The sequence below is a fragment of the Heteronotia binoei genome, chromosome 12, assembly GCF_032191835.1.
Source record: "Heteronotia binoei isolate CCM8104 ecotype False Entrance Well chromosome 12, APGP_CSIRO_Hbin_v1, whole genome shotgun sequence".
Classification (NCBI taxonomy): Eukaryota; Metazoa; Chordata; class Lepidosauria; order Squamata; family Gekkonidae; genus Heteronotia; species Heteronotia binoei.
Window position 1 is genome coordinate 71,065,935 of NC_083234.1, and position 27,545 is coordinate 71,093,479.

The following is a 27,545-nucleotide window of genomic DNA, read 5'->3' on the forward strand; positions in this document are numbered from 1 at the left end:
ATGTCATGCCCGGCTCTAGTTTAGACAGATGAGTGCTTTGCTAAATCAACATGTTTACAATGGTTTAATTGCCCCTGCTCCAGCAAGGAACCATAGCCCCAAGGGACGATTACAGCAAAGGCCCACGCCCTCTTTGGTCTACCTAACCAAGCTTCTTTCTGGGGAGAAAATCCCACCAAGTTTTAAAAGAAAAATTGAGTCTAATATTGTGCTTAAAAGTTGCCCCACCCTTCATTTATTCTACTTAAGCCAGGAAAGGTGGGAGGGGGCAGCGAGCCTCTTTATTGGCCCCTGCAGTTCCTACAATAACTATAAGAACAGAGAAACCATATGGAAGTCACCTTAATGTTGGCGCCTCAATTGGGGAGGGGGGATTGGAAGTACAACTCCCCTGCACAGACCTGCAAAGTTCCTCCATTCTGATGTCACTCTAATGGAAGGCAGAGAAGCCACAGGTGCTCCAGGACTAGTATGGGAAAGTTTGAGCCAGCCTGAAAACAGGAGCTTGTGTAAGGTGGGAAAGTCACTCCTCCTCCCAGAATGCTTCTTTTTGTCACAGGCATATGCAACAACTTAGATTAACATACTTATCAGGGCTTTTTTTGTAGCAGGAACTCCTTTGCATATTAGGCCACGCCCTTCATATGCAGCCAATCCTTCAAGAGCTTACAGGGCTCTTCTTACAGAGCCTACTGTAAGCTCCAGGAGGATTGGCTACATCAGGGGTGTGTGGGCAAATACGCAAAGGAGTTCCTGCTACAAAAAAAGCCGTGCTTATACTGAACCAGACCACTGGTCCACCAAAGTCAGTACTGGCTACTCAGATTGGCAGCAGCTCTCCAGGATCTCAGGCGGAGGGAGGTCTTCCACATCACCTACCACTTGATCTCTGGAGATGCTGAGGACTGAACCCAGGGCCTTCTGCACCCCAAGCAGATGGTCCACAACTGAGCCACAGCCTTCAGTTTCTGCTGCTGGAGCCGAGAAGAACACCAAGATGTTCCCGCTCAACTTCACATGATCCTGAAGAAAAATCGCAGCTGTTTGCTTAAGACAATCTGTTAAAGCATGCAGATTCAGGTGGGCAGCCATGGTGGTCTGAAGCAACAGAACAAAGTTTGAGTTCAAGATATAATCTTGAGTTCAAGATTTTATTCAAGATATAAGAAGATGAAGAAGAAGATATTGGATTTATATCCCGCCCTCCATTCCGAAGAGTCTCAGAGCAGCTCACAATCGCCAGTCACAATCTCCTTTACCTTCCTCCCTCACAACAGACACCCTGTGAGGTAGATGAAGATATTGGATTTAAATCCCGCCTTCCATACCGAAGAGTCTCAGAGCGGCTCACAATCTCCTTTACCTTCCTCCCCCACAACAGACACCCTGTGAGGTGGGTGGGGCTGGAGAGGGCTCTCACAGCAGCTGCCCTTTCAAGGACAACCTCTGCCAGAGCTGACCCAAGGCCGTTCCAGCAGGTGCAAGTGGAGGAGTGGGGAATCAAACCCGGTTCTCCCAGACAAGAGTCCACACACTTAACCACTACACCAAACTGGCTCTCCAGTTCTGTGTGCAAAGTTCTTCATACTTCAAAGCATCATATTAGACTCATGTGGTACTTATTTTTTTGTGTCATTTATACTCCACCTTTCCCCCCCCTCAAAAAGGGACCCCAAAACAGCCTCCATTGTTCTCACCTCTATTTTATCTTCACAACCACCCTGTGAGGTAGGGTAGGATGAATGTGTGTAACCGGCCCAATGTCACCCAGCACACTTCCATCACAGAGTGGAAATTCGAACCTGGGCCTTCCAAATTCTACTTCAATATTCTAACCACCATACCACTCTGGCTCTCACAATATGACTTCCCAAATAATCCCATCCAGAAATATTTAAAATGCAGACCAACCACTAGCCTGGTCACCCGTTGGGAAGCAGAGGTTCTCTAGGAGATCAGAAATGGAAGCTATTTTTGGAATGGAAGAGAGAGTGATAACTCTTTCCATTCCATCAGAAAACTAAGAGAAGCCATTTGCATGGACTTGAGTCCATTCATCAGGCTGGTCTTATGCTAAGCCAGAGGTGGCCAAACTTGGTTAATGTAAAAGTCTCACAGAATAAAGGTCAGATGTTTGAGGAAGGGAAAGCAACTTTAACTTCAAAGTCATTCTCCTAGCCACCAGCTGGCTCGGCAAAGTGATTTGAAGAGAGAAATGCCTTCTCCAAGCCAGTTGACAGGGCGGTGGGGGCTTTGAGAGCCACACAATGTGTGTTGAAGAGCCACGTGTGGCTCCCAAGCCACAGTTTGGCCACCCCTGTGCTACACACTTCAGGTCCTGTGGACACAGCTAAAATTAAAAGCCGTGGCAACTCAGTTTTTAATGCTTGATGGAAATCTGCCCCCCACCCCACAACTAGTAGATACCATTTTTGGGGTTGGATCCTGAAAGCTCAAAGTTTGGGAAGATGTCTGCAAACTGAAGTCCAACCCATGCAAACTGACTACCAACCTTCAAATGGTATTTGTTGTTTATTTTCAGTCTTGCTTGTGGATAAACATCATTAAGTGGCTGATCATTTAGTCATCTGTTCCCCAATTTCCATTTCTGACAGCTTTATTTTAAGATCCCAGAATGTTTCCAAACAAGAAGGGGAGGGAAAGAGTCAAACTGGGAAGTTTCCAAAGAGAATCACTTAACAGGAACCTGCAGCTCCAAGACTGTTTGTTTGTCCCACCGGAGGCCTGACAGCTGGGCTCCGTGTGCGGAATCTGGCTGCTGCGAGAGAAGCCTCCTCCCCCCCCCCCCGACCCATGGCCCGGAACAAGAATTCCAAGAATTCTTCCAGCAGAAGACTTTTGCTTGCCTTTTCAAAAAAACAGGGGCCTTCATAATGATTAAACTATTATTTCAGAAAGCTAGAGGCAGGAAAAGGGCTCTGGCGTTACTTTGAGGTATGCAGCCTGGGACACCTAGAGGCACAAGGAAGGGGGGAGAGGGACACTGAATCTAGAAAAGAAGAAGAAAGAAGAAGAAGAAGAAGAAGAAGACAGATTTATATCCCGCCCTTCTCTCTGGATCAGAGACTCAGAGCGGCTTACAATCTCCTATATCTTCTCCCCCCACAACAGGCACCCTGTGAGGTGGGTGGGGCTGAGAGAGCTCTCACAGCAGCTGCCCTTTCAAGGACAACTCCTATGAGAGCTATGCCCTTTCAAGGACAACTCCTATGAGACCGCCTCAGGCAGCAATTTAGACTTTAGACCGCCTCAGGCAGCAATTTAGACCGCCTCAGGCAGCAATTTTAAGCATGCTTCTTTGGAAGTCAGTCAAGCTGAAATCACCGCCAGTCACTTCAGCATCAACATGTTTATGATCCACCGATTCAAATTCTATGATTCATTTTTCCAAGTTAGCCCTTCCAGATTCCAGTGCATTCCCCATTCATGCCGTCCACAGCTAAAGCCATCAGAGGTTAGCACTTGCAGCTTCAACCCAAACACAGCCCCCTTGGGATGGTGAGTAAGACTACTGCACTACTGTACTGTGATGCTGTATTGTGGTACTATTTTATGCTATACCACCCTGCTGTCACGTCACCTTGCTGAATCATCTTGCTGCACTTTGATGAATGTTGTCGTTGGTTTTATTGTGATTTTATTTCTATTTGCTGTACTCCGCTCTGAGCCCCCAATGGGGGAATGGGCGGAATATAAATAAACAATAATAATAATAATAGATGGGACTGCACTATGCACTAGAGACAAGGCTGGGGAGCCATTCCACCCACCCACCCCCCACTAGCATCCAAGCCTTGCCACTCAAATACAGCTTTTTAAGTTCAGCATAGGAAGTTTAAGACTGTATCCTAGATTCCGTGTATAGCTGGGGACTTGACTGCGCAGCTTGAGTTCTTTGGAAGGTTTTATCACATAATCAAAACCGCCACAGTGGACCATGTCAGAAGAGGCAGTCCTGCAGGTGTGTAGGTCCAAGGCCATTAATGGCTTTGTAGGGGATAACTAGAAACTTGACTTGGACCCTGTAACTGGCCCAGGCCAGCCCCATCTCATTAGATCTCAAAAGCCAAAGCAGGGTCAGCCCTGGTTAGTATTTGAATGGGAAATCTCCAAGGAAGTCAAGGGTTGATAGGCAAAGGCAGGCAATGGCAACTCATCTCTGAACATCTCTTGGCTTGAAAACCCAATAAGGTCACCATAAATTGGCTGCATCTTGACAGCACTTTCCCCCACCAACAGATTAGTAACCAATGCAGTTTCTGCAGAATGGGCATATTCCACCTAGCACCCTGTAGTAACTAGACTGTGATGTTACCAACTGGAGTTCCTGAGTTGTCTTCAAGGGCAAACACATACAGAGTGCATAAAAATAACATAGCATGGACCCATAAGGCCAAATCAACTGAGGCAAGATCATGTTCTGGACTAAACATAGATGGAAGGATACATTTTTTGCAGATCCATTAACTTGCTTCCCCAGCAACATTACTGGATCCAGTATAACCCCATGGCTCTTCACTGAGTCTGCAAATATCAGCTGGACCCCACCAAAATTGGTATGTACAATGTCCTTCAAGTTCTCAGTCATCCCAGCCTGCGGTCTCATTTGGAGTACGGTGTGCAGTTCTGGTCGCCGCACCTCAAAAAGGATATTATAGCATTGGAGAAAGTCCAGAGAAGGGCAACTAGAATGATTAAAGGGCTGGAGCACTTTCCCTATGAAGAAAGGTTGAAACGCTTGGGACTCTTTAGCTTGGAGAAACGTCGACTGCGGGGTGACATGATAGAGGTTTACAAGATAATGCATGGGATGGAGAAGGTAGAGAAAGAAGTACTTTTCTCCCTTTCTCACAATACAAGAACTCGTGGGCATTCGATGAAATTGCTGAGCAGACAGGTTAAAACGGATAAAAGGAAGTACTTCTTCACCCAAAGGGTGATTAACATGTGGAATTCACTGCCACAGGAGGTGGTGGCGGCCACAAGTATAGCCACCTTCAAGAAGGGTTTAGATAAAAATATGGAGAACAGGTCCATCAGTGGCTATTAGCCACAGTGTATGTGTGTATATAAAATTTTTTGCCACTGTGTGACACAGAGTGTTGGACTTGATGGGCTGTTGGCCTGATCCAACATGGCTTCTCTTATGTTCTTATTACTTCCACCCTGCCCAGATTCAGTTCCAGCTTGTTCACCCATAGTCATTTAACCACAGCAGTGAGGCACCGGTTCAGGACCTCTGCAGCATTACCAGATGATCCGGATAAAGAAATATACAGCTGGGCATCATCAGCAGACTGATGACAGCCTAGTCTAAAACCACAAATGATTTCCCCTAACATCTTTATACAGACACCAAATAGCCTGTGCATTAAGACTAAGCCTTGTGGAACTCTATGAGGTAAGTCCCACACAGATGACAACTGGTCTTGAACCGCAATCCTCTGCGTTCCGCTCGTAAGGAAAATGTAAACCTATCCAAAGGACATCCCTTAAGCCCTAGTTCTACGTCAAAGGTCTCAGGAAGATGGCATGGTCTTCTTACCAAAGTGAGCTGATAAATCCAGCCGAAACAATAAAGAGACACTGTCTGTTTCTACATTTGGATGGACGTTATCAACTAATGTTGACTGTTCTGCAGTCTAGCTTGATGTCAGACAAGTTATCCAGAAAGAACTGGAGTGATTCTGCTACTGTTCTCTCTCTCATCTTGCCCAAAAAGGATATATGAGACACCAGGTGACATCTGGCCACATAATTCTTCTCTTGGGATGGATCATAAAGTAGCAAACAGATGACCCACCTGTTTTAGAGACTGAGGAAAATGATTTGCTGAGCCAGTTAATGATTTATGATAGACACCAGGGATCCATACATGCTTTCAGTAACCGGATGGACAAGGACCCAAAATACAAATAGTGGCTTTCATAGGTCCCAGAATCCTGACAATATCCACTGTGGTTACCAGATCCAAAAGGTCTACAAATGGAGCACATTAGTGCAGTGGGAATTCCTATTGTCTCATCTGTATTAAAAAAAAGAGCCCAAGTCAAAAAGCTTTTGAGAGATTTTCTCAGCAAAAAAAAACTTCACAAAAATTTCACAACTAATCATCAGTTTCTAGGAATTTAAGGCTCAGACTTTCGAGTCAAGAAACATTGAAATATTTAAACAACTGGAGCTGGGCAAGAACTATTTGATGAAATGGTGGCTGCCGCACAGTAGGATTTGGGGCCCCTGTCACTGCTGCTTCTTAGGTCTTCCAACAGGCTCTGCAGAACTCTGTTAGATTCAGTTTGAGTTTTTCATCAACACTGTTCAAGACCTCTCCTCTTCCAGTCCTCCAGGGCCACAGATCCCAGATTCTGCTCGAAGGCAAGAGAAGTGGGGGGAGAGCCAGTTTGGTGTAGTGGTTAAGTGTGCAGACTCTTATCTGGGAGAACCGGGTTTGATTCCCCACTCCTCCACTTGCACCTGCTGGAATGGCCTTGGGTCAGCCATAGCTCTGGCAGAGGTTGTCTTTGAAAGGGCAGCTGCTGTGAGAGCCCTCTCCAGCCCCACCCACCTCACAGGGTGTCTGTTGTGGGGGAGGAAGGTAGAGGAGATTGTGAGCCGCTCTGAGACTCTTCGGAGTGGAGGGCGGGATAGAAATCCAAAATCATCATCATGTCAGTCTCTTCCAGATTTTAAATCACACACTTGCAGGTATTTACAAATGAGTGAGGCTACATTTTAAAGGATGTGCGCATTCTTCCTTTGTTAGCCAGCCTCTCTCTTTGTCATCTTTCCCATGGATGGAATTTTGACCATGAACTCCTTGGAATGGGAATCTGTTTTTTTTTCTGGGTCTAGCAGACAATATTAATCTGACAGGCCAAGTAATACTAATTTAACGTATACCAAATAAAGTGATAGAAAGCATACTACAAATAAATACAAGGTTTTTACTCTGATGAAGGAGACAGCATCTTAACACAGGTGAGGCAGATCATAGAGTTGGAAGGGACCTCCAGGGTCATCTAGTCCAACCCCCTGCATAATGCAGGATACTCACAAATACCTCCCCCTAAATTCACAGGATCCTCATTGCTGTCAGATGGCCATCTAGCCTCTGTTTAAAAACCTCCAAGGAAGGAGAGCCCACCACCTCCCGAGGAAGCCTGTTCCACTGAGGAACCGCTCTAATGGTCAGGAAGTTCTTCCTAATGTTGAGTCAGAAACTTTTTTGATTTAATTTCAACCCATTGGTTCTGCTCCTACCTTCTGGGGCCACAGAACACAATTCCACACCATCCTCTATATGACAGCCCTTCTAGTACTTGAAGATGGTGATCATATCACCTTTCAGCTGCCTCCTCTCCAGGCTAAACATCTTAATATTAAAGATCTTAATATTAAACTCCTGGTCTCTGGTGGTCATGAATGGTCACCCTGCTCTTATTTTGGCTGACGCAGCTTTTGGTCAAAGAGTTCTGTGAAAAGTTGCTCAGGCAGATTGTCAGCCATACCCACCCTACATGGGGGGTGGGGAGACTGCTTTTAGAAATCCCAAGGTAAGACACTCTCCTCCTCAGCGTGAGAAAGGAATGCAGGAACTTATTATGGAGGTTCTCTTGAGGAAGGAAGGACAGCTTACCCTACTTTGAATTAAAGGGGGAAACTGGCTGACTAGCTCTCCAAAGGCTTTCTTCATTCCTTCCTCTCTCTCGACTGTTATTGTTACATGTTACAGTGTTTCTGCTGGTTTATACTGGTTAGCCGACTTATTTTACAGTTTGTTTCAGAGTTTAAGAGACAACCTCTGTGGTTTGGGAAACTCCCACAGTGAGAAGCAGGTTGACCCCCACCTGTGAAAACAGGAACTCTGAGATTAGGACCTGCCCACTTTGACTCACGGGAATCCCCCATCTTAACGAAACCATCCCCTCCATCAGTGTAAAAGAAAACGGCACGATAAGCTCCAGTGCTTGCTGGTACTTTCGGTATAATTCATCCGGTACCCATTAACTCAAACCTGGTAACAAAGGCAATTAACAAATGGGCACTGCCTTTCAGCACAGAGTATTCACAGATGAAAAACCTACATGGGTAGAGACACAAACTATATCCTGTTGTATCAAAGGGACTGTCTTCTCTAGTATGACCCCGGGAGAGTGTTGTGCTCTTTGGACAGAAATCTGCTGGTGATCCCTGGCCCCAAAGGCCTCTGACTGTCCTCGGCCAGGGCCTTTTTGATCCTGGCCCCAACCTGGTGGGACTCTCTGCTGAACACCATCAGGGATCTTATGCAATTCTGCAGAGCCTATTAGGCAGAGATGTCCTGCCAGGCTTTTGGCTGAAGACAGCAACAGCTTCCATTCTGGCTGGCATCCTCCTTGGTCTCTGTACTTGCACTTCTCTCTCTTTCCCCTCTACCTGTGAAGTGGTCGGCTGTCTGAAATTGGGAAATAACTGAAATTCACCATCTGATTCTTTTGAAAGAAGAAGACTGCAAATTTATACCCCGCCCTTCTCTCTGAATCAAAAGTCTCAGAGCGGATTACAATCTCCTATATCTTCTCCCCCCACAACAGACATCCTATGAGGTGGGTGGGGCTGAGAGGGCTCTCACAGCAGCTGCCCTTTCAAGGACAACTCCTGCGATAGCTATGGCTAACCCAAGGCCATTCCAGCAGCTGTAAGTGGAGGGGTGGGGAATCAAACTCGGATTTGTGGTTCTAGCATTATTTATATATTTTATCCTTTGATGTTTTTATCATTGTTGTACATCGCCTAGAACAGGGGTCCCCAATCCCCGGTCCGTGGACCAGTACCAGGCCATGGCCTGTTAGCAACTGGGCTGTGAGTTGTATAATTATTTCATTATATATTACAATGTAGGAAGAAGACGACGACACTGGATTTATATCCTGCTCTCCACTCCAAATCTCAGAGTGGCTCACAATCTCCTTTATCTTCCTCCTCCACAACAGACACCCTGTGAGGTGGGTGGGGCTGAGAGAGTTCTCCCCAGAAGATGCCCTTTCAAGGACAACTCTGCAAGAGCTATGGCTGACCATTCCAATAGCTGCAAGTGGAGGAGTGGGAAATCAAACCCGGTTCCCCCAGATAAGAGTCTGCACATTAGCCACCACACCAAAATAAAGTGCACAATTGTATTATCCTGAAACCATTCTGCCTCCCCCCTGGTCCGTGGAAAAATTATCTTCCACAAAACCAGTCCCTGGTGCCAAAAAGGTCGAGGACCGCTGGCCTAGAACCCAGCAGGAGTAGGGATTAGATGATGATGATGACGACGACAAATATGCTCCTCCACAAAATACAAAAATGATGTCTGCTAAGAAGTTTCATTGCTTTCCCCATTATTTAGGAAGCATCAACTGCTTGCAGCATAAACGCGTACCACTTGTGTTTCTGTGCGCAAAAAGCTTGAAAATTCAGGATGAGCTATTCCAAGACTGTCTACAGATTTCCCCTACTGCTGGAAGTTACCCTTTCAGATGAATAATTCACTTTACAGCTGCTCCTAATGTCAGACAACTGGAAAGGCAGACTCCCACACATGCATTTTTCAGAGATGGAAAATAAGATGACTAAAAAACATGCAACAGATATCCGCGCTTATGTAATCTCTCTCAGAAAGTTCAAGCCTCCGAGCTCAATGGAACTTGCATGCATTAAGAACATGAGGGATCAAATCTGTCTCGCTGCAGCTGCTCAAGACGAGATGTCAGGTGAGGTGATCTGGTGCCTAAATGTTCTAGAAGTGGTTTCGCGGTAGAGCTCTGCAAAGGCTTGGCAGAACTAAACAGAAAGCATGATACACAAATCCCAGCTTTCATTGTACCGTTATCCGGCTTTCTGGTCCTTATGGCTGTAGACCTCAGCTTGGAAATAAACCAGAACAACCTTGAATGTAAGTCAAGAAGCTGCCTTAGACTGAATCGGACCATCGTTCCATCAAGGTCAATGCCATCTGCTCAGACCAGCAGCCTCTGTTCTCTAGGCAGAGGTGTCAAAACATGCGGCCCGGGGGCTGAATCAGGCCCCTGGAGCAACTGGCTCGTCTGCTTCCTTCTATCAGGCCCCCCAGCAACTGGCTCTTGTCTGCTTCCTTCTCCCTCTCTCTTGCTTCTTTCTGCATCTCAGTTTGCTTTGCCAGGCTTGCCCAATTGCACAGAAGCCTCAAAGCAAAACCTTGATATTCTCCATTGGTTGAGGCTCCTCCCCCTCCTAGTCCCCTGAGGAGGGAGGGAAACAGCCAGAGCTTCCTTTGCCCAATTGCCTGGATTCCATGGAAGAAATACAAAAAAAGTACCTTTAAGACCAACAAGTGCTAATGTTTTCAGCATATTTTTTTTAAAAGAAATCTTTAATCGTGTTTGTGTCCTTTAGAAAGTTTATATCTCTGCTACCTAATCTTAAATAAGTACACACATGGCCCGGCCCAACACAGTCTGGCCTGACAAGGTCTCATTCATGTCAGATCCGGCCCTCATAAGAAATGAGTTTGACACCTCTACTCTAGGGTCTCAGGCAGAGGTCTTCCACATCACATAAGAACGTAAGAGAAGCCATGTTGGATCAGGCCAACAGCCCATCCAGTCCAACACTCTGTGTCACACAGTGGCCAATATATATATATATATATATATATACACACACACACACACACACACTGTGGCTAATAGCCACTGATGGACCTCTGCTCCATATTTTTATCTAAACCCCACTTGAAGGTGGCTATGCTTGTGGCCGCCACCACCTCCTGTGGCAGTGAATTCCACATGTTAATCACCCTTTGGGTGAAGAAGTACTTCCTTTTATCCGTTTTAACCTGTCTGCTCAGCAATTTCATCGAATGCCCACGAGTTCTTGTATTGTGAGAAAGGGAGAAAAGTACTTCTTTCTCTACTTTCTCCATCCCATGCATTATCTTGTAAACCTCTATCATGTCACCCCGCAGTCGACGTTTCTCCAAGCTAAAGAGTCCCAAGCGTTTCAACCTTTCTTCATAGGGAAAGTGTTCCAGCCCTTTAATCATTCTAGTTGCCCTTTTCTGGACTTTCTCCAATGCTATAATATCCTTTTTGGAGGTGCGGCAACCAGAACTGCACCCAGTACTCCAAATGAGACCGCACCATCGATTTATACAGGGGCATTATGATACTGGCTGATTTGTTTTCAATTCCCTTCCTAATAATTCCCAGCATGGCGTTGGCCTTTTTTATTGCAAACGCACACTGTCTTGACATTTTCAGTGAGTTATATACCACGACCCCAAGATCTCTCTCTTGGTCAGTCTCTGCCAGTTCACATCCCATCAACTTGTATTTGTAGCTGGGATTCTTGGCCCCAATGAACCGCATCTGCCTTGTCTTTTTAACTGGAGATGCTAGGGATTGAGCTTGGGACCTTCTGCATGCCAAGCCGAGGATCTTCCACAGAGCCACAGCCCCTTCCACAGAAATTACAGGACCACATAATTTTCTTCTAGCCCACCTGCCCACAAAAGTCTTACTCCGAACTGGTGACCAGGTGAGTAGCTATTCTGAATCAGAAGGATGAGAAATAAGGAAGCAAAAACAAACAAAGCAAAACAATGAAGCAAAGAACCCACACTGGGCCTTTCTAATTTAGAAGCCAGCGTGGTGCAGAATGCCCAAATGTTTGAACTAGATGGAGAAACCAGGGTTCAAATCCCTCCACAGTCAGGAACCTGCCTGTGAGCTGCCTTGCCTAGCGCTACCATCTCTCATACTAAAAACTAAGATTTACGATGGAGATGCTAAATGAGATACAAACAGTGAAGTGCTTTGGACATAAATATGCTCTCAAACAAGGGCTCCCTTGTAGTTAATGAATCAATTCTTCCCGAGGTTCCTTCACACCTAAATGTAAGCAATCATGAACAAGCGTTAAAGCGTCCACTAACTGCCGTTTGGCACCCTACCTGACAAATTCATAAATGCACCATGTAAATCAAGTTAATTGCATGAATATGCAAATGCAGCCATCCAACTAAACACATTTCCAACATGATCCTTTGCATGGTGGAGCGAACTGTGTGAGCCCCTTTACTTTGAGCACCGAGAAAAACATGGCTGGCTCCACCTCCTGTGACAGCCATGTTGTGGTTGTGCCTACCACTCTGGGTCAGAACTCCAAAGGTGCCTGAAGGTTCAAAACTGTTGGGGACCACTAGTCCAAACACCCATCTCAATCATGAAAAGTCACCAGATGGCCTCGGGCAAGCCACTGTCTAAGAAAGGTGATTCACACAAGCATGTTCACCATGCAAAGACTGCTGCAACAAGGGATAGCCTGGATGAAGAGGAAGGGGGAAAACCCTGCAATTTTGGCAGTGTTAAATTTGAGAGAAAGGATGATGATGATGACGACGACACTGGATTTACATCCCACCCTTCACTCTGAATCTCAGAGCGGCTCACAATCTCCTTTATCTTCCTCCCCTACAGCAAACACCCTGTGAGGTGGGTGGGGCTGAGAGAGCTCTCACAGCAGGTGCCCTTTCAAGGACAACTCCTGTGAAAGCTATGGCTGACCCAAGGCCTTTCCAGCAGCTGCAAGTGGAGGAGTGGGGAATCAAACCCAGTTCTCCCAGATAAGAGTCCATGCACTTAACCACTACACCAAACTGGCTCTCACCTACACCAAACTGGCTCTCAGAGTTTTTTCAGTGAGAGATAGCAGAGAACACTAAAAAGTTGGAAGCAGAGATATGATACAGATGTCTCCAATGTTTCCTTTAGAGCTCTGGGATCTTGTGAGCAAAAATTCTACTTTGTGAGATAATGGCACTAAAGGTGTGAGCTACTGCACAAATTAGTTTGCTCTGGAGCCATTTTTCCTGAGTTAAGACAAAAATGTATGAGCTGGAGGCTAAAAAACTGTGAGCTAGCTCACACCAACTCAGCTCGGAGGGAACACTGGATGTCTCTGTGTGACTAGTGATACTTTTTGTATGCAAACTGGGGAAGTTCAATAAATCATACATTTTCTACAGATTGTTGAATGGAAGACCTTCTAACACTCTAAATCTACTGAGCTCACCTGACTTAATATGTTTAGGCTTTTATTTGGTAAGCAAAACAACAACGAAGAGGAGGGCAGGGAGTTGTTCCTGTTGACAACAGAGAAGAGGACTCACAATAATTGGTTTAATAGGGGGCAGGAAGGTACTAGCTAGATATTAGAAAAACCATTTTTTACGGTCAAGAATTGTTCAACAGTGGAATCAGTTACCAAGGGAGGTGGTGAGCTCCCTCTTACTGGTAGTTTAAGCAGCAGCTGTCAGGGATGCTCCAGGTTGATCCTGCATTGAGCAGGGGTTGAACTAGATGACCTGCACGGCTCCATCCAACTCTGTGATTCTATGATTCTAACATATCACAATATGCTGATACTACGCATCTGGGTGCCTTGCTTTTGTTTTGCTTTCACATCAGCCGACCCAAATTAATCATTTCCAATCTATAGTTCAAACAACAGAAACGAGAATCTGCTGTGCAGGTTTAAACTTTTCTTTTGCTTAACGCTTTTGACATCAACATTTCACGTTGCAATCCTGTGAAGAATGAGGCCGGCTTAAACCTACAAGTTTAGGACAGTGTAATTACACTGGATATCCTGACCTCTTCAGTCCTCAAACACTAAACAAGGCCAGCCCTGGTTAGTACTTGGACGGGAGACCATCGAAGAAGTCCAGGGTTGCTATGCAGAGGCAGGCAACAGCAAACCATCTGCACCCTAAAGACAGACCTACAAGATAGATAGATAGATAGATAGATAGATAGATAGATAGATAGATAGATAGATAGATAGATAGATAGATAGATAGATAGATAGATAGATAGATAGATAGATAGATAGATAAATTTATTGTCATTGTTCTCAAAAAAGAAAATGAGAGCAACGAAATGAGGTGCTCTTCCACAAACATACCAACACATCAACACCCACAAAAGGACATATACATAGAACATTTAAATGCATCTAAAAACACATAACCATTCATAACCCTGCATTTAGCTTAACCACGGCACTTGGATAGAAGCTGCCCTTGAATCTATTTGTCTTTGCCTTCAACACTCTATATCGCCTACCTGACGGTAAAATCTCAAATAGCAAGTGGCCCGGATGTGAAGGGTCCCTTAAGATCATTTGTATCTTCCTTCTACATCCCATATCATACAGATCCACCAATGAGGGGAGAGAACATCCACAAATCTTCTGTGCTCTCACCATCACTCTTAATTACATCACTTGTTAATTACAACTCCGAAATAGCAGAATTTGACTCAAATGCCATTCAAAGTTACTGATTTATCTACAGAAAAATGTACCAGCAGAGAGTTCTTTTTTTGAAACGGAGCAATACAGTAGCGGAAAGTTTCCTAGAGAATTTTCCGTTTTGGACAACTTGCCACAGAAAACTGGCTCTCCTGTATCACTGAAACTATGATTAAAATACTATCGAAGAAGGCCAGATAACTGAATGGTCAAACTATACCAAATGAACAGCTACATGGAAGGATGAAGAAAGAAGAGAGACTTTTACGTTTTGCTGTAAGATTATTGGAAACAGAAGCTATAGCTATCACTGCTCAATTAAAAGAGTGAAAACCAGATCAGAGGTGGCAAAACGGAAAGTAAGGTGTAAGGGGCAGGGCAGACACCACCTCCGCAGAAGAAAAAGAGAAGAGAGAAATAGTGTAATAGAAAAGGTCGAAGGCTTCAGAAATGAGTTATCAAGTGTAACAAGGGCAGACAAAGGAGGAAGAGAAAGAACCGAAAGATGGCAAATAACTGTGAATATGCAGTAAAAGAAGGATTAATAGGGTAATACATTTCAAAAAACGAAGAAGTCAACTGGGTCAAAGAAACAAATAGCAGAAACTGGAAAAGAGAAGGAAACAACATAGAGCTGGTAAGGAAGCTGGAGCAAAAGGTGCACCAGACGACAGAATAATCAAAGCAATGTTGAAGGATGTGAAAATGAAGAGCAGATAAAAGGAATCTTTTGCCTCAACATTGGCAAATGCCTCTCGGGAGTAAAACAAAAAAATGATCAGAACGGCCTTTTATGAAGAAACAGGGTCACAGTATAACAATTTTATAAAGAGAGCAGGATTGTAATCTCTTGTGCACGTCATGGTACATGTCTGCAGTCTTTGTCTTCTATCTCCAATCCACACTGTACACTGTCTATAGCAGGGGTGGCTAAACTTGCTTAAAGCAGGAGCCATATAGAATGAATGTCAGAGGTTGGGAGGGGGGGAGGGAGGGAGGGGAGGAAGGAAGGAAGGAGTAACACAGGGGGAGGTGTAAAGAAAGCAACTTTAAATGCATTCAAGTGCATTGGAGAATGCATTTAAAGAGAGTGGTGGGAGCTTTGAGAGCCACACAATATGTGTGAAAGAGTCATGTGTGGTTCCCGAGCCACAGTTTGGCCACCCCTGGTCTACAGTATGCCATCTCTCAGACTGCTTTTATTTGCCCTGTCTTCTGATTTTGTAACCCCCGTCCTGCTACATTGCTCATCGGATGTCTTGTGTCTCAGCAAGAAAGGTGGGATAAAAATGAAATTAAAGGAATTAAAAGGAAGAGGAGTGGGCTGCAAGGATAAGGTTAGAACAGAAAGGAAGTAAGAATGTTTATAAATAAAGATGGAAAACAAGACTTAAAAGACATGAGCAAGAAAACAGTATAAACTTGTAATGAGAGTAATAAGAAAAGAAAGAAGTTTCTGGCAGTCTTGTTCAGCATGGCAATACGTGAGGAAACAGATAAGCTCTTGGTAAATCACTGCAGACTCAGCAAGCAAAGCAGGAAACTTTAGCCAACTGCAATGTTGGGGCATATGTGCAACAGAAACATATGTAAGATCACAGGTTATGCATGACAACCATGGAAGTGACTTCTGGATACGGAGGGGCTTTGGGGAGGGGCAGTGGCCCAATGAAAGAACCTTGGAAGAAGGTCCCAGTTTGGATCCTTGGCACCTTTAGTTAAAATGACTAGGCTGTTGTGGATGTGAAAGACCCCCGCCTGAGACTCCAGAGAGTTGCTGTCCGTCTGAGAAGACAGCACAGCATGGACCTTGATGGACCGATGGTCTGATTCAGCATGGCAGCTTCGTGTGGGTATGTGTGAAAGGATACAGGTTAATGGTATAACATTTCCTTGTTTCACTCTAAGCTTGTGGGAACAGCAACTTCTCATGCTTCATAGCATGCCTCCAATTGTTTTTAAGTTCAATTTATAGCTCACCCTCCCCTGTATAACAAGGGTCAGGACGGGTAACAGTATTCATAAAATATTCCATACAGTTGAAATTTTTAACAATCCCACAAGATAGTAAAATAACAGCAACTGACCACAGCCAATAGATGCCGTAAAAATATCCTGGGAGGGGAATAAATATCTTAAAATCGGAAAAGAACGCATGTAAACTATCCGAAATGTGGGAAACACTAATGACATACCACTAAGGCAGTCCCTTAGTTTTGAGTTTTCTTTTTGTCATAATTAATTAAGCCAAAGTGAGCATTCCAAGGTTTTTTTTGGGGGGGAGGGGGGTGTTAGTTTGAACCTAATAGACAAGTCATAAGACAAAACCCTGGCTAAACTATCGATTCCCCCTTAAGCCCTTCATTGCATGACAGTTGGCGAGTTTAAAAAAAAGTTTCTAAATCTGGAGAACATTCCTCAGGCTACTTTAACAGCATTTGGATCACATGGGCATGGAAATTTGCTCTATCAGAAAACACAGGGTTTTTAAGAGAGAGCGAGAGAGAAAGATTTGCTACAACGAAGAGGGAGTTGCCCAGACCTTTCAAAACGGTTTTGTATTGGAGGAAATTATGTGAGTGAATTCTTTCAAAGGATGTTAGCATGCCTGAATGGTTCCCCAGACTGGCAGGATTAAATAAACAGCACTGGAGATAAACAGCAAAACATCATCTAAACAAACTCATTCATTTTGTAATTACATACCACAGTATTTTGAAGATACACACAACCTCACTGTACTCACAGGTTTAAAGAGGTCACGTACCAGAAACAACAACTGTGACGCTTTAAAAACACCATCACGAAAATGGAGAGTTGGTAAGAATTCTGGAAATGTTGAAACCACGAGGAGCACACACCCTGTTTTGTTCTCAGGAAAAACAGAAATGTGGGGGAAACTCTGAAGTATATGCAATGTTCACTTTCCTATCAAGCCTAAAAAGTTATTTTACTGATCTAACAACATAATATGCATCATTTATAATTTAGCTTATAAGATTGTACTGTTCAGTATATTTATGGAATTTAAAAGTATAAATATCTTTGCTTTCTGCAGGAAAAACTGCAAATATAGCCAAAGGGAATTGTAAACTGCTGCACCCTACATGCTACTTTTATATGTATATTAATTTTTACCATCTGAAATAATAAGAAAAAATAGACATTAAAGATGGGGGGGATTCTGCAGTTAACAAAATAAAGTGTATTACTGGGACAGAAAAAACTTCACATAGTCACAATATGTAGGATTACCAACGTATCTGGATATCAAGAAACTTTTATAACATTGAGAATGCCAAACTGTTTAACATTACCATTAAAATCATTATAATTGTTGCCCAGATTGCTCACATCTCAACATATTCTTGAAAATATGCATGTCTCCAACATACATGGCAATTATTATCTAACGCTGCAGATTGTCTTATATGAAATTTTCACTGAAAGCAGCATTTTGAGTAAAACTTTCCTTTCCGCCTCTCCCCTTATGATTTTCCAGCATCCCTCATCTGAGCAGGGCCTCAGTAAGTGCTGCCATGCAAGCAAATGAGCAAAATCAACATGCCTTCTCCACTGTGGCCCCCAACATATGGAATGGCCTACTTGGTATGTTCAGGAAGGCTCCATCCCCCTGGCTTCCCACAAATGAAGCAAAACTGAATGATTCAAGAGGGCTTTCCCCCCTATCTTATCAATCTTGTTGGATGATATAACATACAGTAAGCAACTTTAAGTAACTCCATTCTTTTAAAGGTTCAGGATCTTTCTGCCTGGGCACCCTCCCCAGTTTGTCAAAAGAAACAGGGCTGTAATGTAAGAAAGGGGTTCAGAAAGAAGCCTGATGTAAAGCGTTAGGGATTGTGGACTATGCCACTGTGTACAATTCATACAATATATCGCTTTAAGTAGGTGCCTTCTATGGAATTTTCGCACCACTAAACGAGTCACGTTAACACTTATGCTTTGCTTCACCTTTAAGATAATCATGAGTAAAATCATAGGGTAGAGCGATATGAAGGACCAGAGAAGGAAAAAAATCGAGGGAAACATTTCTGATTCCCCATCTCACGGACTTTTTTTCATGTCAAACAGAAAAGATGGAAATTTTGGAGAATACTGAAAAAGCTTGTAAATTTTTTTTTTGTTTTCGGAATGAGTAGAATGCTTTTTAAGAGAAAGTGTGACTTGCTGCAGTATTAAGATTTTCATGTAAGACAACCTTCAGAATCAGATAATAGCATGTGGGGGACCTACAGGACTCATGGTGGAGAATCCCATACTTTCTCCTCATTCCCTCCTTAGGATGTATATTCACTGGCCAGCCTGTCCACCTGCAGAACCACCCCTCTACCTTCCTGGCTTATGTACGGGGACCGCAAGAAAGGAGTGGTGGCTTTCCATTCCCCAGAGCTGCCACTGCCCCCCCACCTCCCCCCATACTCCTCACAACCACACACCTGGGCTGGACCAGGAACAGCCCTCAATCTGTTGCCTCCACCATGAGTTGGAATTCCTTTGCATATCTGACCACACACCCCTGCTGTAGCCAATCCTCCAAGAGCTTACAGGGCCTACTGTAAGCTCCAGGAGGATCGGCTATATCAGGGAGGTGTGGCCTAAAATGCAAAGGAGTTCCTGCTACAAAAAAAGCCCGGAGTTGGGTGGATAAGGCAGTGTCGGCCCTTGCCCCATGCAGAGGCCTATGACCTCAGTTCAAGGTCTCTTCAGGGCTGCTTGGCATGGAGACAGCCAGCCCTGCACCAGTAAGTCTGTGGCCAGTGGGACAGGACTACGGTGTGGCTGCACTTGTGAAGACAATACCTTTCCGGGTTTTGTTCCCCGTCCCCCCCCCCCCCTCACACAGTCTTTTTAAAATATAAATATTATTTTGAATTTTAAGGAAATGTAGAATACATATGTGTGTGTGTGTGTGTATACACACACACACACATATTGGCCACTGTGTGACACAGAGTGTTGGACTGGATGGGCCATTGGCCTGATCCAACATGGCTTCTCTTATGTTCTTAGAATGAAAAAAGGAAATGGGGAAAAATACATAAGAAATATAATTACCAGAAACACAATGTAAAGGGCAATTTTACAGATATTAAGGACATTCCTCTGTCTTAATACACATGTAAATAAAAAAGGTATATAGCATAACAGTTTAAAAATAATAACATAGTATATATGGTGTGATTGCTTAGATATATATAGAGAGAGAGCATTACAGCTTAAAGATATATATGATGCAGCTTAAAAAACTATAACAACCTACTCATCATATTCTACCATTTTCTCATAGTATATCATCATTTTTTCCCTATCTTGTCAATCTTATCTGCTTAATGTAAGAGCCACATAGAATAAACATCAAATGTTGGAAGGAAGAGGGAAAGAAAATAGATGGGGGAGGGAGGAGAGCTGGAAAGAAAGCAACTTTAATTTTAAATGCATTCTCCAAGCCACCAGCTGGCTTAGCTTGAAGAAGTTATTTAAAGAGAGAAATGCCTTCTCCAAGCTGCCTGACAGGGTAGTGGGGACTTCAAGAGTAACACAATATGTGTGGAAGAGCCACATGTGGCTCCAGAGCCACAGCTGGCCATCCCTTTGATATAACCTTAAGTAACTCCACTCTTTTAAAGGTTTAGGATCTTTCTGCCTGGGCACCCTCCCCGGTTTGTCAAAATATCTCTCTTCTGAGTTGTCCCAATCTGTGGTATAATGATTAACATCTGGGACTACGCTGAGAATCAGATATAATGATCATTCATGTGTACACAATAGGCATATGCAATGTTTTATTAAATATATGTGTTTAAATGCAACTGATTTTCTCTACCACACGCTATCATAAAGTTTAACAGTCAAATCTGTTACTAGTTCTGTTATGATTGTATGATACGCTTTCTCTCTCCAAACATCATACTCCCTTTCAATTGCTATAAAATTTGTGATTTCAAAATTTTTTCTCTCTCTCTCTCTCAATGGCAAATGCACGCACACTAAATAGTCTAAAGCAGGAGTGTCAAAAATGCTGCCCAGGGGCCAAATCAGGCCCCCGAGCAACTGGCTTCCTTCTCCCTCTCTCTTGCTTTCTTTTGCATCACAGCTTGCTTTGCAAGACTTGCTCAACTGCACAGGAGCTACACAGCAAAACCTCTATTTTCTTCATTGGCTGAGGGGGGGAGGCAGACGTTGCTTTATCAGGCTCTCTCCATCACACAACAGAGCTACTGAGCCATGCCTCTCTTCCTTCTACTGGCTGAGGCTCCTCACTCTTTTGGTCTCTCTTGCCAGTTCCCTGGATCCCATGAGAGAAATACAAAGGGAAAGGAAAGGTCCTCTGTGCAAGCACCAGTCGTTTCTGACTCTGGGGCTTTCACAACGTTTTCACGGAAGACTTTTTACGGGGTGGTTTGCCATTGCCTTCCCCAGTCTTTTACACTTCCCCCCCAGCAAGCTGGGGACTCATTTCTCCGACCTCGGAAGGATGGAAGGCTGAGTCAACCTCGGGCCGGCTACCTGAATCCAGCTTCCACCGGAATCGAACTCAGGTCGTGAGCAGAGAGTTCAGACCACAGTACTGCAGTACTGCTGCTTTACCACTCTGCGCCACGGGGCCTTTAAGACCAACAAGTGCTAATATTTTAAGCATGCTTTGTTTTAAGTTTTAAAAAAAAAATCTTTGTGTCTGTCTGTGTCCTTTATAAAGTTAATATCTCTGCTACCCAATCTTACACAGGTACACACATGGCTCAGCCCAGCCCAACAAGGTCTCATTTATGTCAGATCCGGCCCTCATAACAAGAGAGTTTGAGGCCCGTGGTCTAGAGTGCAGCAGTTTACGGCTCTCTTGCCATGGTTATATCTTTATTCCATTTATACCCGAACTTTCTTGCCAGTGGGGACCTGGAACAGCTCCCATCATTCTTCTCTCCTCCATTCTGTCATCGCAACAAGGCCGTGAGGTAGGTTAGGTCGAATGTGTGCCTGGCCCAAGGTCATCTAGCACAAGCTTCCATGGAAGACAGGGGATACAACCTGGGACTCTTCTCCTGGCTGCTGCTCGAACCACTACGATGTGTTTCAGATGTGTTGGCAATATTGCTTGTAAAAATCTAAGGCATTTACTTTTAAATTTCATAAACATGCCAAGCAGTAGTCTTATTTAGGGTTTGTAGAATCTTTCGGGATCAAGTGCCGTGTTCTACTGGAACATCCAGTAGAACACGGCACTTGATCCCGAAAGATTCTACAAACCCTAATGATGTTACCAGCCGTGAAAACCTGAAATCTTTGATAGTAGTCTTATTTGCCGAGTTAGAAATTATGTTCTTCAAACAGTAAAATAAAATTAGGCTTGATAAGGGAGCGAATATCGCAGATGTGTCAACTTTTCCCAAACTTTGTCCTCCTCTAAAACACAGAAACGTTTTTTTTTCCCTGCCAAGCTTTCAAAATTTAACATCTTTCTTAAGGTACGGTTGTGCTTTCAGCAGAATTTGACTGCAGTATGATAAAGCTAAGGTATCTTTCAGCAAAAATGTAAATCGAAGACGGACTTCTGCAATCTTCAAAGCTTTCCGTGCGGCCAGTTTGCTAGTTCTGAGAGCAGCGGCTGAGCAGTCACAGAAAGAGCAGCAATATCCCCTGTCCCAACCAGTGGCCTGAAGGCAAAAGGAAACCGGCACAAAACATTTCAATGAAGGACAGAAGGGCTAAAGGAAATTATAGGCACTGTCCCAAATTGCCTCGCTGGCACAGGAAAGACTAGCCAAACACTCTTCCAGGCATGAAAAACATTATCCAGTAATGCCGCCTACTGCTACACAGAGAGAGCAGACTGAGCTTCAGATAAATGAGACATTCCCGCCTGCCAGGTTGCACCAATGGATAATTTTAGACAGAACGAGTCCTCCTCCTCTTTCAGATAGGGCCCAAAATGGACCATCCACACCCAGAAAATAAATTTAGAAATTGTTTCCAGTTTCAGCTTTTTTTTTTTTTTGTTATGCTGCAAGTCAGCTGTCTTGCGTTCCAACAGACTCCAGCTGTCTCTCTTCGCCCCATCCCCCACCCCAAAACATCCATTCTCTCTTTACACCCTTCTAGGAATCTACATATTGCCTCAATGAGTCCACAGACCATACTTCTCCTTTAGTGCTGCACAATTAAAACCATTCTGTTTTCAACACCTATGAGGCCATGTACTGTTACTCAGTCTTCTACCAGATGTAACATCCACCCATCCCACAAAGGTCCAATGAGATTCTCATTTTTATGCTTGCTATTCGTCTCTGCATTCGAACAGAACCACACTTTTAACAAAAAACGCAACTGAACACAACTGAGATCAGCAAAAGGGCAAAACTGAGCACTGAACATCCTGAAAACCCTCGGACTTGTAATTTCCAAACTATGTGCCACGAAAAAATTCCTTATGTGCTGCGAGAAATGAATGAATGAAATAAAGGCACTTGTGAACTGTCAAAGCACCCACCTACAGAGGAGTTTGACTGCTATCTCTCCATATGATTTACTGCTCAGGTTTGTTTTCCTTCACTGGAATACATAATTCCGCCAAGGTTCTGCAGGATAACTGGACTACTTGGAATGAAGGTCCAGAATTTCCTGCTCTCACAGGAGGCTGCCGGTTGAAACTCTGCACGCCACTTCTCCTCTAATCAGAAGGCATAACAGCAAGCTACAAGTTTTATACCTGAAAAGCATCCTCTTAGAGCAGGTAAAAATGAAGGGTGTCTCCAACGTGGGGGGAGCATGCCTCAGAGGTGATCAGAAACATGGGAAACCTTTGTCAAACATTTGTCAAAGAAATTAGTGCAATGTAGATAACCTTAACAGCTTTTGTAGCTCTATCCTCCAAGGTCTCCTGGAGGCAACTGATACTTCTCACCACAGGCAACCTGGCTAGTCACTATTTTACAAGGCAGGCAAAATAGGTTATCACACACAGCTAACGTAAATCATACTCATCATCCATCCTCTCCCAGTACTACTGAGATCCCTGCATCCCTCTCAATATCAGGGCCTTCCCCTTCAACCCCTACTTGTGGACGGGAGGGTCCCTTGAACAGGGCTGCCCCACAGAACTCTCTGATAGTACCTAGCCTGCTCCATCTCTTTCTCCAGCCAAGTAGGACAATCGCCCAAGAGATGACTCAGCAATTAATCTGCAGCATTTCAGGGACATCTTCCGTGATGTGATGCTCTCTTATTAGACAGTGGAAAAGGAGACATGGCTGTGTAACATACAATAGTTTCAAGCAGACCAAGTCATTTTTATTCCCCAGAGTCCCCTCCAGAACTACACCACAGGAAGCCAGATTCAGAGCTCCAAAGCCAGGACAAACCATATCTGAAGCACTCAAACTCAGAATCTCCCTGCCACTGACACAAGCTAGCAAAAGTAGGACTAAGCAATGGATAGTCAAAGAGAAAGTAGATAGCGTGGAAATGTTTCCCTGTTACTGTACATTTCCCCAAGGAAGATATGTAGCGAGTCCTTACATCACGAAACACAATACAAAATTGATTTCTCTGTGCTAATTAAATGCTGCATAATAAAACCAAATAAATTTGCCGTTTGATTTGCAAAACACTAATTGAATCTTTAAATATAACACCCCTGGTACACCCAAATATAGCTATAAACAGCAACAGCGAGTTCATAGAATTTTTACGACATCCCAGTTACACACTTCAAGCAGGGCAGTACCTTCCAAAACTCTTTTCAGGAAACAGACAAGAAATCCAAGCCTGACCCAACATTTTGGAGAATGAGGAGAGTAAAGGGACACTAATGCAACATCTCTCTCTCTCCCCCCCCCACACACAAGAATTTGTACTTACAAATTGACCATCACATATAGGTGACATGACACATTAACACCTTTGGTTCCACTTATTAAATGCATGCTGTAATTAGATGTGTTTAGAGACGTGTTTAGTGTCAGGACAGAAGGCAAAAGAAGAAGGGGATGGCAAAAGATGAGATGGCTGGACAGTGTTACTGATGTAACAAACATGAATTTGAGCAGACTTTGGCGGATGGTGGAAGACAGGAGGGCCTGGCGTGACTTGGTCCATGGGGACTTGACTGTGCAACTGAACAACAACAAAAAAAGAGACGCCGCATACAGTTTTCAGAAACAAGTTTGAATATTCTTTTTAAAAAATAAAATAAAATAGCAGCCAGGGCTGGGTAACTCCAATTACTTTTGGGGGTTCCCCCTACACACAGCTTGCAAAAGAATAAGACTGAAAGGAAATTTAAAATGGACAGGAAACTTCCCAGTGTCTGCCTGGGGCTCTCCCTACAAGGACCTTACTCTTATTTCTATTCAAGTTTTACTAGCAATGCAGAGTCATCCCACACCTTCCACCTCCATGGTACAGGCACTCCCCACACCCACTTTAAGTCTAGATCTGAGACATCCAGCCCTACCTTCCAGTTCCCCCAAACACCACCAGGCTTGCACAGTAAATAAGGAACCAAAAACATGGAAATTCCATCAGCTATGTTAGAGCGAGCTTTTGTGAAGCTGAGGGGTGTGTCTGCAAGCTTTTTCCAGGGGCTGGTCAGCGGAGTTCCAGGCTTATACATAAATGTGGAAAGCATCACTCCCTCTCCCCGCACCACAAGTACAGCTTTTCCAGAGAGCCCTGTTTAAGGGTGGGGGGCTGTTCTCTGTGGTAGGATAAATTAGACCATTGGAGCTGGGGGGGGGGTGGATGTTCTGTGGGGCTGCAACAGCCCTTAAAGTCACTCTGTACTGGGAATCTATTTTAAAGGGCTGAGTAACAGGCTGCGAGAGGAGACAGGATTTTCTATGAGTTGTGATTTTGCTTAATCATGGAACTTAGGAGAGTCTACGGATGGGAAGGAGTATTACCCTATGGGGTAATTCTATGAATGGGGAGGAGTGTGACTCTATAGGGTGGGCTTATTGGCTGTTGAGAACCTTGGAAGCTATTCTGTGTGTCTGAAAGAGAAGTATGTTATTCTGCGGGGGACGGGGGGGGGTGTGTGTGAGGGCATCTCTTCTGTGAGGTTGGAATGGGCAAGGATATATTTAGAGAAGCACTGTCTTTTTTTAAAGTCTGTGAATTAATAGTGGGTACTACTGAATTCTTGCAAGGGGTTATATCTGACCTGCAGGGGGTCTCCTTATAGAATACTTTGAGGCTGGGCTTGAAAAAAGAGCAAGAGGAGTTCCAGGAAAGAGTTTTCTGTGGGGCCGTATAATCTTAAGACAATGCTTCTATGGGGCTTGAAAAAGAGACCACCTACTTCAACCACCTTAAGGAAGTATGGGTTTACAAAGCAGGAAAAAAGGGACAGAACTCTGTAGGGTGTGAGGAACTCAGCTCAATGGGTACATCCTAGAAAAAGATGAGCACGCTGCTCGGTAGGGCCTCTCTCTGAATGGCGAAATGAAGAGCATCCTGTGGAAACCAGAGTCACACCCTGAACCCCAGTTTTGGGGGTCTGTTCCTCCATGCTCTGAGAAGCAAGGAAATGGGGGGCAAGTTCTGTCAGACACCTATTTCGTGGGGCAAGGAAAAAAAAACCCCTACCCAGTGCTGCTCTATTCCTATGGGGCAGTCCTATGGGGCTCAAAGCTGACAATCTGTTTTGGGGGGGCAGATACACCTCCCAAATCTAGGCCTGTCCTCCCCTAAGCCCTGGCACCCCTGAGTGAGAGGCAAGTGAGTCCTCTAGGGCTGGGCACCGGTTCCTCCTCTCTAGGGCAGGAAACCACCCCCCCCTCCCCGGCCCTGGGAGGAGATGGGGAAGCTGCAGTTCTTCTGTGGGGCCGAGAGGAAGCCTGCCCCGCGGGGTTTGGCGCTGAAGGAGGAAGCGAAGTGGCTCTTGCTATGGGGCGAGCGAGACAGCGGAAGAAGAAGAAGAAGAAGAAGAAGAAGAAGAAGAAGAAGAAGAAGAAGAAGAAGAAGAAGAAGAAGAAGAAGAAGAAGAAGAAGAAGGAGGAGGAGGAGGAGGAGGAGGAGGAGGAGGAGGGAGGAAGGAGGAGGAAGGAGGAGGAAGAGGAAGGAGGAGGAGGAGGAAGGAGGGAGGAAGAAGGAGGAGGGAGGAAGAAGGAGGGAGGAGGAGGAAGAGGAAGAAGGAGGAGGAGGAAGGAGGGAGGAAGGAGGAGGAGGGAGGAAGGAGGAGGAGGAAGGAGGAGGAGGAGGAAGAGGAGGAAGGAGGAGGAGGAAGAGGAGGAAGAAGGAGGGAGGAAGAAGGAGGGAGGAAGAAGGAGGAGTAAGAGTAAGAGTAAGGAGGAGGAGGAGGAAGGGGAAGAAGGAGGGAGGAAAAAGGAGGAGGAAGGAGGAAGAAGGAGGAGGAGGAGGAGAAAGGAGGGAGGAAGGAGGAGGAGGAGGGAGGAGGAGGAAGAGGAAGAGGAGGAAGGAGGAGGAGGAAGAGGAGGAAGAAGGAGGGAGGAAGAAGGAGGAGGTTATAAACGGCGGAGGGGGTTGACCCAGCCTGGCGGGAGGGCCTCAGAGGCGCCCTGCGGCGGTTGTGGGGGAAGCGGGGCCAGCCCCAGCCCCTCCCGCCCCCCAGAAAGACGACCCCCTCCTTCCCTTCCCGGCCCCGCGGCCCTCCTTTCCCGCCGCTGCCCACCTGCTTTCTCGATCTTGCCGGACATGTCGCGGCCGCGCCGGGGCTGGGCTCCGATCCCGCCCGCCGGAGAGGGGGCCCGGGAGGAGCTCGGGCTCAGAGGCCCAGCCCGGCCGGCCGGGGGGCGGGTGGACGAGGAGCCGCCGCCGCCAGACGGAGAGGGAAGCAGCACGGCCGGACACACGAGACGCGCGCGCGGCGGCGGCGGCCAGGAGACGCCGCAGCGGCCTACGAGCGCCTCAGCCCGGCCCCCTCGCCTCGCGTCGCCTCGGTCCCTCCTCCCGCCGGCGGGCCCGGGGAGAGAGAGAGAGGGGAGGGCGGCGCGGAAGAGGCCGGGGCCGGCTGCACAGCGCGCCCTGCCGCCGGGCTGGGGAAAAGCAGGCCGGCAGCCGCTGAGGGAGAGAGAGAGGCCTGGGTCTGAGGGAAGGCGGCCCAAGTTCAGACGCGCTGCACCGGCGGGCAACGTTATTCGGCGGGTTTGGGAAAGGAAAAAAAGAGGCCGCCTTCCAAGGCTGAGGACCTCAAGCCACTTTCAGTGGTTCTGGAAAGCAAAGAAAGAGGC

General features: G+C 45.4%; 1 protein-coding gene across 1 annotated transcript in view; it reads right to left on the minus strand.

Moving 5' to 3' along the window:
• The window catches only part of RAPGEF1 (Rap guanine nucleotide exchange factor 1), a 192,535-nt gene extending 165,407 nt beyond the window's left edge, over positions 1 to 27,128 (minus strand). The window contains exon 1 of the mRNA XM_060250718.1: positions 26,987 to 27,128. Within this exon, the coding sequence (XP_060106701.1) occupies positions 26,987 to 27,011 (25 nt within the window). The 5' untranslated portion in view covers positions 27,012 to 27,128. The remainder of the gene's footprint in view (positions 1 to 26,986) is intronic.
• Between the last annotated feature and the right edge of the window lie 417 nt (positions 27,129 to 27,545).